At 41.3% G+C, this 14372-nt stretch overlaps 1 protein-coding gene across 11 annotated transcripts in view; it reads right to left on the reverse strand.

Moving 5' to 3' along the window:
• Positions 1–14372, reverse strand: part of INPP4B (inositol polyphosphate-4-phosphatase type II B) — a 336841-nt gene that overhangs the window by 38589 nt on the left and 283880 nt on the right. For 10 of the 11 annotated variants that reach the window (XM_084755321.1, XM_084755319.1, XM_084755320.1 and 7 more), the window contains 2 exons: positions 11852–11964; positions 6882–7036 (listed from right to left, as the gene is read on the reverse strand). In XM_084755321.1, the coding sequence (XP_084611447.1) occupies positions 6882–7036; positions 11852–11964 (268 nt within the window). Of the gene's footprint in view, positions 1–6384; positions 6407–6881; positions 7037–11851; positions 11965–14372 lie in introns of those variants that run through there. The other variant, XM_084755324.1, reaches the window with a different exon arrangement.

Here is a 14372-nt window from a genome sequence, read left to right on the forward strand (position 1 = left end):
GGCCTGTGAAGACTTCAAGAATGTTCTATTGGGCTAGAAACAGAAGACGCTCAGGCAGAATTCAAGACAGAGGAAGGGTTGGAATGTTTTTTTTTATGATGATTGAAGGCATTCTGATGGTAGGTAAGAATTTTTAGGTGGCACACTGATAATACATTGAGTATATTGTATTTAAGGGGTAATGACAACCTATCACATGAATAAAACTCACCTAAGATAAGGTTCAATGATTGCTTACAGGGAAAATAAAAGCTCATTAAGAAAGTCAAAGGCTGTGGTTCAGTGGATAGAGTGCTTGTCCACCATGCAGGAAGCTCTGGATCGGTCCCCAGTACTACACATAGCAGGTATGGTGGTGCTTGACTGTAACCGCAGCACTTGGGAAATGGAGGCAGGGGAATCAGAATTTTAAACTCTATTCTTGGATATAATGGCTTACAGACTTTCCTAGGGTAAGAGAACCTGCCTCAAAGAGCAAACAAAAAGGAATCTATCATTAGGTTAGGTGGCTAAGTGGCATCTGAGAGTCAGTTCTTTCATTCTCCTGAATCAATCTTCTTCGACATGCATGGATTTCCGCTTTAATAAAGATTCCTCGGTCCAAAGCCATCTCTATTTTCCCTCCTTTAGTGAGAGAACCAATGCTTTCTATGACACATTTCCACTACACTCGTTTTCCGAGTGCAGCAGCAGCAGTCATGTGGCCTCATCTGCTGCAGTTTCATTTGTATCTCTGCTGGAACTTGCCTAAAATACAGCCCTCTCCTCCCACGCCTTAGGCTTATAAAACGGCCCAGCCTATCAAAACACCCTGCATTTCTCTCTCCAAACCTGAGGGAGCCTCTTGTCCCATCCCACACAGCACTCTGATGGTTTAAAAAGGAAAGGAAAAAAAAGATACGTCGGCAACAACGACCACAGCCTCGCCACGCTTCTGGAGCCTGAACAAACGGGAAAGGCCAGAGGTCTATAAACGCTGGAGTCAACGTTGCCCTGGAATTATCTTCAAACTTCCCATACATAAAACATCAGGAAAGAGAGATGAGAAGTAGATATTCAGATGGATAACCAACATTTGGGCAGATTGTCACGTTATTGCAAATGTGTAAGTTAGAAATATCACTTTTCACTCAAAACTCTTAAAGTCATAGGGTTGGGGAATGTGGAAAGGTGAAAACATGAATATATGTATATTGTATAGTGAACATGGGTTTAATAGTTTAGAAAAGTGACTTTGCACCATCTGGTAGAATTGTGTGGTGAGGGAGGTTCCAGGCAGAGATGAGAGTTAGCGCAATCGAGGCATCATGGGCACCGTAACTGGCTAGGCCATAGGTGTCAGGCTGCCAAACTCCCTGGCACTTGTACAATTGTACTATGTATTATAGATGCCAGTCATGATGCCACTGGGCGTCGTGTCTGTCCAGCTGGCCCACATGTGCTCTTGCTTCGGTCTGATTCCTTCACTTCCTCTTTTTACACATCCTTTCTGTCCCGTTGAATGTTGAAAGTATGTACCTTTCTTTTGGATTTTTTTTTATAGGAATTCACAGTTAAGAATTAGCCCTGAACATTGGAGAAGGCTCTGAGTAAAGCAGACTTGAGAAGTCTATGGGGATGACTTCTGGAGATGACGTGAATTTGTTTATGTTATGAGACCAACCCGAGTCCTCAGGGGTCAGGAACAAAACGCTGTAACTTGGATCCGAAACGGCCCCCACAGCTCTTTCTATTATAGGCGTGAGTGCTACCAGGAGGCAGGACCTAGGAAGAGTAGGTTCTACTACTTTGGACCTACCTCTCTCATTTCTTCTGACTGTGCAGTGAGCATCCACCTCTAGCGCAAACTCCAGGCATGATGCTGCCCCGGTAGGACAAGAGTGAAGGAGCCAAGTGACTGCAGCTTTTGAACACATGAGCCAAATCAAACTTCCCTACACACCCCTGACTGCGGTCTCTCTGAGATTATGCCTGTTGTCGGTCACAGATACAGTCTGAGATAATACAGAGAAACAGCACTGAGATTCCAGAGGGCAGTGACAGCACTAGTAGAAAATGTACGCCTGCCTGTACTATTCTCTACTGGCAGAGCCTTTAAAACAATCTGCAATTATCTGCCAGCTCCAGTTTCTTATGCCTTCAGGGATCACAAATCTCCTTAATACTGAACTAGGAGAGTCTAGAAACTAACAAAGCTGGTCTGACCAATAAAGGTAAAGAAAAAGAAACTGACACGAGAAAGGGGCCATAACGCATGAACTACCTTCCTCAGAAGTCTCCCTACAAAGATGTAAGGCACCCTAAGTAGAATGTTGTTGACGTCAGCGGTTTAACTATCATCTACTTACAAAGCAAAGCTTTTGGTAAATCATAATCCGCTCCTTCCCCATGTTAAAGCACAGATGCAATGTGCTGGGCATGAGACATCCCACGTGATGGTACAAATCTAGGACCAGGGAGATGGCTCAGTCAGTAAAGGTCCAGCCTGTGGTGGAACCATGAAGACGTAAGCTGCAGCTCCACAGGCACCAAGCACGGTGGTGTTTGTACATAACCTAAGCACTAGAGGGTCAGGGGACGACTGACAGAGGTGCTTTCCTGTGTGTCCTGGCCATCCAGTCTGGCGAGTGACTGGGCTTCAGGTTCGGTCCCTCTCTCAAATGACAAGGCAGAGAATCAGTTGGAGAAGACAACTGACATCAAGCACTGACTCTATATGCACCTGGACATGTAGGCACGTCACCTGCATGCCTGAGCAAATAGGGCGACTGAATCTTTAGTCTTTTACTAAAGAGCATCATTATATCCCTGGGCCTTAAAGGTGATAAACTGATTACATGCCAAAACTTGCAGTCATCTGTATGAATAATGGCTTCTCAAACAGTTTATTTTCAGGGGCTGTGGTAGAATGACAAAGGACAGACAAGCAAAAAATATGATCTTCTATGCTATTTATAATATTTACACACATAATCTATTAGAAACAATTATCCAGTGACACTTTGGGTTAGATTTACTCTATTCTGCCATTAAACTTCTCAATGCATTAGGCTAAAACAGAACTTTTAAATCAAATTTGTTGAGTCTTTAAAGATGGAATCTGTATATCTATTAGTTAAATGTAAGTTTGGATTTCTGGGGAAAAAAATACACCAAGATGAGATAGCTTTAGACTCTCAATGAAAACTCCAGGATTGAATCATTCCTAGGCTCCGTTCTTTAAAAACTAAATCCTCAAAGTACAGAACTAATAAGCCAGTTATGCATCCAACACTTTGTAAAACTGTTTTACATGGGGAAGATTTTGGATTTACAAAGGTATCTCACACCTCCAGAAAAGGATACAAATTGACCAAGTAAGTAGATTCATATTAACACTGAAAGAAATGAGGCTGCCTTGGCGTGGTTCTCACACCTGGCTCTGTCGCAGCTACCAGTTTTCTGGGACTCCTGCCTTTGTCTGTTTGCTTATTTGATTTATGTATCTTCTGATGTGGGTGGGGAGTGAGGGTTGATGATAAGTGTGCCCTATAAATCACAGTCACTGAGTGATCTCGACTGAATAGGACTCAGTAGGATTTCTTGCTAGTTCTCTCATATGAAGAGGTTGTCCAAAATTCACTACTTTGATAAAAAAAAAATACACTCGTGTCATGAGTGATGCACTCAGCCCTCAGCTTGTGACAGGATCAAGTGCTAGGAATCTCACTCTGTGTTGACAATGCAATAGTATGTAGGTATATGTAATGACCCAGGCCTCATGGGCCTCCTGTCTCAGTGACACAGCACCACATGGCATCATATCTGCATCCCCCTCACACTTGTGTCATTTACTGGAAGGTGCAGGCCACTGCTGCCACCACTATCACAAGGGAATGACCTAGCTTTGTCAGACTTTGACAAAAGCATGCAAAGTGGTTAAAATGACTTAAAGACAAAAAAAAAAGTAACTGTTGATAAGTAAAAATTCAAAGTACGCTTGTAGGGTACCTGATGCTCTGCTGCCTGCATGGCCCTATACTATTATAGCTCTTTTATACTAGACCAGACACTGCACTCTGTGTCTGTATACAATGGCAAACAAGACAGAATACATGGAAATGAAGGACTATAATCCTTCATTACATTTGACCCTTCATGGAGCACACAATTGGGAAAAAAGCACTTTGGTAACCTTGAAGTTCTAAAAGCACATGGCATTTTACATGATTTCTAGCTTAACTAATGAACTTGGAAGTAGTTGAATATGTCATAAAATAAATTCAGTTCATCTCACTTGGGTGAATGCAATCGGGGATCTATATTTGCCCGGCTCTAACACTTCCTGAGTGTTCAGTGTCACTCTGGACATCAGGTCTATTGTCTGATAGTAGGAAATTTCAAGATGATGTTTTGGGACCAAAGCCCATGATTCTCTGTAAGGGCATATAATTATGTCAGTAATCATCAACAATGTTCACAGGGAACCTTCCCAGGCTTCCTTTGACACATAGTATATATCCATAATTAGCACAGCATTTGTAAACACATGCATCTTTTTAAAGGCTCATTGTTTTAATGTGTAAAACACATTAATATGCCATACTAGAGTCAAATCTAAGTCCCAACATACTCACAAAGACAAGATAACAAGGGTTAGACTTAGTTGGGTTTTACCTAAACTACAAAATCAAAGTAACAAAATTATAAGATTTCATGGTTAGCTTTTATTTAATAAATGTAACTTACACTGCATCGAATATTATTCTCATGACTTTGCATTCCTCAGTACTTCTAATTCATGGCACTCCCAGGAAGTGGTTCCTGTTAGCAGAACTGACTACTGTATACATGAGGACATCGAGGGCCAAGAGGCTGACTAACTCAACTTGCCTGAGGCACAAAGAAGTAGTGAAATGAACTAGTTCCTGAGTGGTATATGGCCAAGCCTGGATTTGAACTCAGGCCAAGTGCTTCCAAGCCCTGACCCCCTACATATGGTGCTGTAATGATAGAACATATGCTCCCTTGAGCTTATTTACAAAGCCTAATGCCCAAAGAGGGAAATAAAACAGTTATGTTTCTGTTTTTAAAATGAACATGCCTACTAGATCTAGCCAATGGACAAGAGAGTGGGACTGACTTTCACAGGAACTCTGGTGCCCCATATTTGACCATGTCCCTTGGATGGAGACTCCTGGTGGCACTCAGAGGAAGGATAGCAGGCTACCAAGAAGAGACTTGATATCCTATGAGCATATACAGGGGGAGGAGGTCCCCCTCAGTCACAGTCATAGGAGAGGGGAGTAGGGGTAAAGCGGGAGGGAGGGAGGAATGGGAGGATACAATGAATGAGATAATTATTGAGATGTAATATGAATGAATTAATAAAAAATAAAAGTAAAAAAATGAGCATGCCTTATTTTTTTAAATATGTGCACACCTATACTCATTTCCAAAGAAACTGTCTAAAGATGCATTTTCTATATACAAAATTAAGGGATAAACTTGGCTGACTTGAAAGTTAGCATAAGAATTTTAAAAGGAAAACATTAGCGGAGTAATAGACATGGACTTTAAAAGATATAATTAGATGTAGGTTAAATGTCTAGAGTTTAATTTTTAAAAAACAATTATGAATCACAAGTTCACATAAATGTCATATCATGACCAAATATGTTTCATATGTAATGCAATTATGAACAAAGCTATCTAATATAAAAACATATTCTGTGGTTCAGCATGCACAGCCTATTGTTTGCCTGTTTGAAGAATTTGCTTTCTAACTTAGGGGGTCTCTTCTTCCTATCTTAAACAAATAAATGTCAGTTTCACCCTCCAGACATCTGATAGTTAAGTCACGTTAGGTCTGTGGTACCCTGGCCTGTTTGCTGTGCTCTTCCACTACCTTGGGTATCCATAGTGACATCTGCATTCCTTCTCTGCATCCTAGATTTCACCTTCACATTCAATATTTCCCCATTAGTGCTGAAAGATTATTTGTGAAAGAAATTCATAGCAACTAAACATATTTCATATGGCTGAGATGTTCATGCCAGGCTTCTAAACCATCCTCAAATGACTTTCAAAACTGATGACAGAACCCCCACTGAACAATGAAAATGCAAGGAGACATGGAAAGATGTAGAACGGAAGACACCAGAAGCCTCTTGTTAGTGGCAATACAGGCATTGCAGCAATGCAAGTGTGCATCTGTGTCTCCACTGGGAGACTCAGAACTGAAAATAAAGTCGGGCTTATGGTGAGACAGACAGGAAGTAGCAGGAAGACACTCTCAGTGAAGCCCAGAAATCTCTTCTGATTTTCGTAGCATCACTTTAATGTTAACATGTGTCCTTGCTGATAGACGTTTGAACGAGACACCGTTTCTTTCCATTCTAGATTCCTTCGAGTTCTGATTTAATTACTGTGAAAATTAATCAAGACATGACTCGGGGCATAGCGTTTTAAATGTCGACAAAGTTGTAATATCAGCTCTCTCAATTATCAGAGCAAGTCTGCCTTTCCAACAGGGAATGTCACCAATGCAAAACTCCGCCAGTCATGGGGTTAGTTGAAGTCTGGAGAGGTTTTGTATGTCTGTTGACCTGGTTGTATTTCGTTTATACTCAAGCACATCAAGAAAATCTACTCTAAGGGATGCCTTGAGTCTTTAGCTCAAAATGAAGGACTAATTAAGTGTGCCTTCCATTGCAAATTCCTGAATGTATGCATGTATTTCCTTTTACTGCCCCAAATGAATAGGAGGAATGCTTCAGATGCAGAACATGAGAATGGAATGACATCACTAAGGGTTCTTTCTGCCTTCTAGCGAGGTCTGTGATTTAAAAATTAACAAAACGTGGTCCCAACATGAGAGGAACATAGGGCATGTACTCTACCTCCTCATGCAGTCCAAGGCTCGGATGAAAAAGTCTTTGTGCAGCTGATGCTCGTCCCTCAGGATGGAGCACTGCTCCAGCGTCACCGACATCGACGTCCTGTCTTTGGCACTTTTACAGCAGGTAAAACGAATACCGTTGAGTTTGCGACAAATCTGCAAGACCCAGGTGAGAGCAAGGAGTCAAGTGCTTCTGTCTACACTGTCAAACATGCTCTTTCCAATCTCCAACCCAAGGCCAGCTTTAACTTGTTTATCTTTTTGAGTGGAAAGTATAAGGTCGTTCCTACCACCAGGTGAGATGTCACAGACCCCAAGGAGGTCATAAAAGGTGACTGATTTGCATAAATGCCCCTCATAGCTCAGGTGCAACAGGTAGCTAGAAATAAAGCAAGCTCTATAGTCCCCAGGTTAGACACTTGAATGTCTACCTAAAGTCTAATTTTTTTTTAGATTAACCGGCTTAACTATCATCACGGATGTAAAATGGTCTTATGAAGTTCCACCCCTACCTGGGAACTATTGGCAATTGATGACTGCTGGGGAAGGTGTCAGTATACATAAGAATTATTGTGTATGAGAGGTTACTCATGTCCCAGTAGATGGCTCTGCAGCCATTCACATGTGGGCACCACTAAGTGGATTCAGTGAGCTTAAAAAATGAGGAGGACATGAAATAGGATGAGAAAAGTGATGGTGTGGGTAAAAGGAAGAATTGGAGGGAAAGTAATGGGGGTATATTTGATCAAAAACACATTACATGCATGTATGAAATGTTCAAATAATAAACATGAAAGGCATCTATTGAAAAGAGCAGCCTTATTCATAATAGCCTAAAGTGAGAAACAACCTAGATGTTCCTCTACTATAGAATGGATAAGGAAAATGTGAGACCTTTATACAATGGAATACTATTCAGCCATTAAAAACAAAGACATGCGATTTTCAGGCAGATGGATAGAACTAGAAAAGATCATGCTGAATGAGGTAACCCAGACCCAGAAAGACATATGTGGTACATACTTATACACGGATGTTAGCCACATAATACAGGATAACCACAGACCCAAAGAAGCTAAGGATGGCCCAAGGGAGGATGCTTGAATGTCACTCAGAAGAGGAAATAAAATAGGCATTGGGGGATGGCTGAAGGGAGGGAACTGGTTATGTGAGGGGAAGGGACAGGACCAGGGGTAAGGGATAGGAGTAGGGAGAGTGAGGGAGAAAGGGCCAGGTGAAATAATGGAAATTGGATGTGTGGCACGGAGGCATCCCTGGGAGCCTTGGGATAGGAGTGGCCCCAGAAGGATTATGGGGGACACCCTAGCTGAGACTCCTAGTAGCCAGAGATATGGAGCCTGAATTGGCCACCTTCTGTAGGCAGGCAGAACTTCCAGGGCAGGGGTAAGGACACCAACTCACCCACAACGCCTTCATCCCCCACAAGATGTGCAGGGACAAAGATGGAGCAAAGATTGAGGGAAACAAAGTCTGCCCCAACCTGAGCCCCATCCCATGGGAGAGAACCAGTCCCTGACACTGATACTCTGCTATGCTTGTAGACAAGAGTCCAGCATAACTATCCTCTGAGAGGCTTCATGAATGCAGATGCAGAGACCCACAGCCAAACATTAGACAGGGCATAGGGAGTCCTATGGAAGAGTTGGGGGAATGACTGAGGGAAACGGAGTGATCAAGGACTCCACAAGAAGACTTACAAGGTCAATTGACCTAGGCCCATGGGGCTCACAGAGACTGAGCCACCATCCAAGGAGCACACATGGACAGGTCCTAGGCCCTCTGCGTATATGTAACAGATGCACAGGTTGGTCTTCACGTGGGTCCCGTAGAAACTGAAGCAGAGGTGCTCTCTAACTCTGTTGCCTGCTTTCAGTTTCTGTTTCCCTAACTGAACTGCCCTTTCTGGCCTCAAGGGGAGAGGATGTGCCTGGTCCTATAGCGATTTAATGTGCCAAGGTGGTTGATACCCATGGGGGACCTCACCTTTCTCTAAGGAAAAGGGGAGGGGAGAATGGTAAAAAGGTGTGTGTGTGTGTGTGTGTGTGTGTGTGTGTGTGTGTGTGTGTGTATGGCACTGGGAGGAAAGAGGCCTGAAATCAGGATGTAAAGTGAATAAATAAATAATATTCGCTGTATTTGAATTTATGTCTCACAATACCTATATAAAAGGGGATTGTATGGCTATATTGGGACATTGACTGTCACCCAGCAGATGGTACGCGTGCGCGTGCGCACGCACACACACACACATACACACACACACACACACACACACACACACACACACACACACACACGTGGTCTTCTAATGAACTGAACATTAACCCTAGTGGAGGCCATGCCTACCCTCATTGTACAGTGGAAGCTGCAGTTTATGTAAGCTGTGTGACCTGCACACAACAGAGCAAGAAAAGCCTGTAAAAACAGGTCTGCTTCAGTCCAAACATCAATTTTTCACTTTCATATGCGTCTTGGTCCTCTGTGAATCTTGTTATAAGACAGACAATAGTCAGGGATACCCATTTTCTCATTGTCTTACACTCTATAAGTGGACCCCTCTGCTCCCCTTTTGTCTAGCCCATGATGGATTTCTGAGTTGAGATACCAATAATTAACTTCGGCATCAGCAATGCTAATCAATGTGCATTTAAGATAAATTTAATGTGAAGCAATAACAATCTACTTTATTATCTGTAATCAACGAGGCCTTAAAAGTGCCTACTTGGAGAAGAAACATTAAAACAGTTTATATTGTGAAATTTTTTTCACTGTATTTTAATTGTGGTTCTGATATTTAAATTAAGATTTATATATCCCTTTTAAATCAGATTTTTACTCCCTTCTATTTCCAATAAAAGTAGCTACAGAAAAATTAGAGTATGGTTTTGCCATATAATCTCTTTACCTAGGAAAATTTAGTTCTTTCAAATAAATAGTATTTCATATTTTTTAAAGCTGACTGCATTCACAGTAATAAAATAGACTTTAATGGCTGCTTTTGAGATATAATTTTAAAAAATAATTAATATTCTTTAAAATATATGGCTACTTTCATAAGTGCCTCACCTTCTTGAGATATTTAGTGCTCTGCATTTAAAAATCAAATGGAGGTGGGAGGTTTTGCCACACTAGGCAAGAGAAACCTTGATTCCTGTCTCTATATAGCTTTTAAGTGATACAAGCTTCCTTGTATATATGCACATAGCATTTGGATTCTTCTTTTGTTTGTGTTGGAAAACAATGACATTTATTTGAACAGCTTCATAAAAACTGATTTAAGAATTTGGATTCTTAAACTTTTCCGTTTACTATGTAAGTGAAACCAAGAAAAAAGTCAAGCAACTTATGTGTTTTAACGAGACTGTGACAAAGACAGTATTTCATTAGACAGATATATAAAGAGAGGAAAAGAGGAAATAGAAATAAATGCTTTATGGTAATGTCAGAGGGATCCCATATTTCTTCATTTTAAGGGTATTATTAAGTGGTTCTATTTAGAAGCTGATATGGCACCTAAGCTTTCAACCTGCAGCAATGCGATTGCATTGTGGGCTGTATAAGAACCTTCTGGGTTTGGTATACATATCACAAAAACATTTTAGAAATATGCAGGACTGATGGGGAATGTTTTTGTGTTCAAATGGAAAATTCACATACTAAGAGAAGACATCCATTCATGTTTCATGTGTCTATCATTGGTTTATTGTTTTTGATGATTTTTACCTCCTGTATACAATGCCATAGTCATGTGACCCCCAAATGTTGGCGGGCTTTGCAAATGAACAGACTTCCTAAACGCTATGATGTTTTCAGTGAAATATGCAAAATAATGTACCGTAGTGAAATTACTGCAAATTAATAACCACAGTGGTTTCTGAAGACACACAGAGTTCTCTAGTGTGGTGCAGAACATGGCCAGTGTAAGTGTCCCATCTGACAGCAGTCTTTCCCGGGTCTGTTCCCTCTGCTGTTCTTTCCACGCATATCAGGGATGCGTGGCAGGACCTTTCTTCTGGCTTTTCTTAGTTGAGCATGTTATATGGCTTCATGATGAGCTATCCCTTCCTTTTTTTCCAGAAGAGACTAAGTAACATTGGTAAGAGTAGAAAGACGGGTTCAAATGCTTTTGATGGGGCATAAATAATGTGTGCTGCAAGGCTAATGAACTTGAATTCCAAATTGTAGGAGTGACACACAGCCAAGGCCACAAACAAGCCACTCATCGCTGAGGTCTCCATGGTGCCTTTCCTGGTGAAAGAATGTTTTCCCAAGGAAAGTTTCTGGCATCTGAGATTGTAACAAAATTCATAAATTTAATGTGAACTCTGTTTCCAATTTCCAGATAAGAGCTTAAAAAAACAAAGGCATGATTCTCTCCCTCGTTCTTGTGAAAGACCAGGCAGGATAACAGAAAGATCTTCCACCCTGAGGGTACCATTAAGTGAGAGAGAAACATAGACAATTCAGCTCGTTACCCCACAACAATCAATCAGTAATAAATCCTATGCCAACGTCTAAATTAACAAACACATTTACAAGCTCATTAACTGAACAATGTGTCTATGAGTCCTAAGTCAGGGATCTGGCAACCACACAATTGGGATCGCAGCTCTCTATAGTGGAGCTCTAAAATTCTGACTGCTACAGAACACTGACAATTGTCCATAGCATGTGAGACCAAGAAAATCACAGATACTTCTTTTGAACCTTGGAGTGACAAGGGAACCAAAGTTGGTAAGGAGAGTCAATAAGGAGCATCTTTCCATGTTGAGTTCGTCTTTCACCAACTCTGTTGATAAGATGACCATCAAAGTGATGATGCCTTGTTAGGGGGATAATGCAAAATGGTACCTAGGAAGCAAGGGCTGGGGCTTAGACCCTGCATTACAGTTTCCCAGCAATGGTTCTTGGTCATGGTGTGCCAGGGAAAGGATGGACACGAGTGCTTACCGTTGCTGCTAGCCACATGATTTCTACGTTCTTTCTTTTTTTGGCTTGAATATTTTGGTGGAGATTGTCCAACATTCCTTTTAAATCGTTTTGTTCTTGAAAGTGTGAAATATCTAAAAAGTGAAAAATGAAGGAGAAAAAACAGGAAACAGTGTCAGCATGAAGCTTCCTCTGGAGATTTCTTGCAACATGTCTGCAAATGAAACTTTCAAAACAAAACAAAAAAAAATGTCCTGTGGAGCAAAGAATAGGTAAGGGAAATGATATTAATCCCTTCAGCTGTATCCTTTATCTGAACACCTGCTTCAGTTTCCTGTCCCTCTATACTTTGTAGCTATAGTAATATCAAACTGCCCATGAAACACTGTTACCAACAAGAAAACCATTTTTCATCAAGTTGCTGCTGCTTTACTTCCGGTAGCATAAGCCAAGATGTCTTGAGATGTCATCTATTTTTGCAATTAAGTAGCTAGCCTGGATCAAGGGCATAATATTAAATTGGACATTGTGTGTGAGAGAAATCTGAAAGTTCAATTTATAAATATGAAGCCAATTTCTAAACAGAAAGTTTCCCCAGTCTTTATGCTATTGATATTTTGGGCCAGATTAGATTCATTTTTATTTGGGAGGGAGCTAATGGCTATTACGGGATTTCCAACTGCTTCTGTGAGCGCTTGGGTTCAGGCATTAGAAACAGCCTTTTCAGTGTGACAGTGAAAACTGTATGTAGGCATTGCCAAATGTTTCTTTAAAAAAAAATGAAGAGCCATTGCTGTCAAGGGAGTACAGGTGTGGCAAGAAGTGACACCGTACAGGCTATAGCCAAGGGCAGAAGAGAACTAAAGAGGGACCAGGAATGCGCTGCAGCTCAGACATCTGCATTCTAATAACTAAAACATGGGTAACAAATGGCCAACACACTTGCAAAAGCCAAAGGCAATGCGCAATTATGAACCAAATGTTCCTGAGACTTGATGAGATAGAATTCAATGAAGGGGACAAAAATGTTCCTTAGAAATGGTGTCGCATCTGTAATGCGAAATATGAAAAAATAGTGGAGAGCTCACTAGCTGAGACATGAAGAATTCCTGAGATCCTTGACTAAGGCTGAAAAAGAGAAGACACACAGGAACTAAGGAAGAAACAGAGCAGACACTCCTAGTTCCAATCACAAAGCTAGCACAGATTTACTTTCATAGAGACGAGAGTTTGTAATTCCAAGTTTATACAAAACGTTTCACCTAATGTGAGTAGTTCCTGACAAGGTCTCCAGAGAATACAGGAAGTATCTCGGCGAACGCTACAGAAATGCGCATGCGCAAAAGAACACACATGATGTACAAGAGATGCGCTCACTGAAAACGATCGTATTTCATATCAGGTATCACGAGTACAGAACAAAATGGCTATTCTTTCATTATATATACTATGTTACATAAAAAATTTTAAAACATCTATGTGAACTATACACATGAATTTACTAAATCACGCCAAGTTTCAAAAGTCAAATTTTCATCACGGAACTAAAGCTGATTCTCAAAGATAAAGTCTGGCTCCCCAAGCACTGTCTTCATTAGAGTTACTACTGCTTGATAGGACAGCAAACCAGAAGCAACTTGGGGGAAAGCTTATTTTGCTTACACTTCTACGTCATAGCTCACCACAGGAAGAAATCAGCGCAGGTACTCAGGGCGGGAGTCTGGAGGTAAGAACTGGCGCTCAGAGCGTGGAGGAACACTGTGCACTAGCGTGTTCCTAATGCTTTGCTCAGCCATCTCTCTTATACCATCCAGCACACCTTCTCAGCTGTGCCACCCCACCCCCAGTCAACTGGGCCAACCTACATCAAGAAATTGCACCACAGACTTTCGTAGAGGCAAATTTTACTGAGGCATTTGCTAAATTGGTAATCTCTCTTCCCAAATGACTCTAGCTAGCGTCAAGTTAAAAGAAAAGAAAAGAAAAGAAAAAGGACTACATCACATTGCTAGGTAGGCCACTCTCTCCAGACACGTGCGTTTATACGTGTGTTTAAACATGAGAGAAAGATCCCATGATATAAGATCAGCCTTTAAAATCCCAATAATCAAATGAGGAAAAGTAGATATTCAAGCCCATATTAAGGGCAAGAAAGTAAGCTGTTATTATAACTAGTCAGTTAGGATGTCAGAGACAAAGAATTGGTAAATCTAGGACAACAGATAGATGGCAGTAGAAGGTCCTACAGGAAGTACTGCGGGCCTCTAGGGGCATTTGAGGCTAAGGGACATGGGCACAGGCAGCAGTGCTGTGAAGCCTGGAGTGTGCGAGGGTTAGGGTTAGGCTGTGTGATCCTGAGCCCAGTGTCTGTGACACAGAGTCTGGGCTCCAGGCAGAAAACACCAACCCCTGGTCACACACATCTTCAAGGTCCCAAAGATTCTTTTGAATCCAGTTTATTCAAGTATATCTCCATCGATTTTTAGCCAATGTAAAATACTATGTCTACTTTAAGGAAAAATAAAATCGGAAACTGCAATCT

This window comes from Acomys minous (genome assembly GCF_964271855.1).
Source record: "Acomys minous genome assembly, chromosome: 14".
Classification (NCBI taxonomy): Eukaryota; Metazoa; Chordata; class Mammalia; order Rodentia; family Muridae; genus Acomys; species Acomys minous.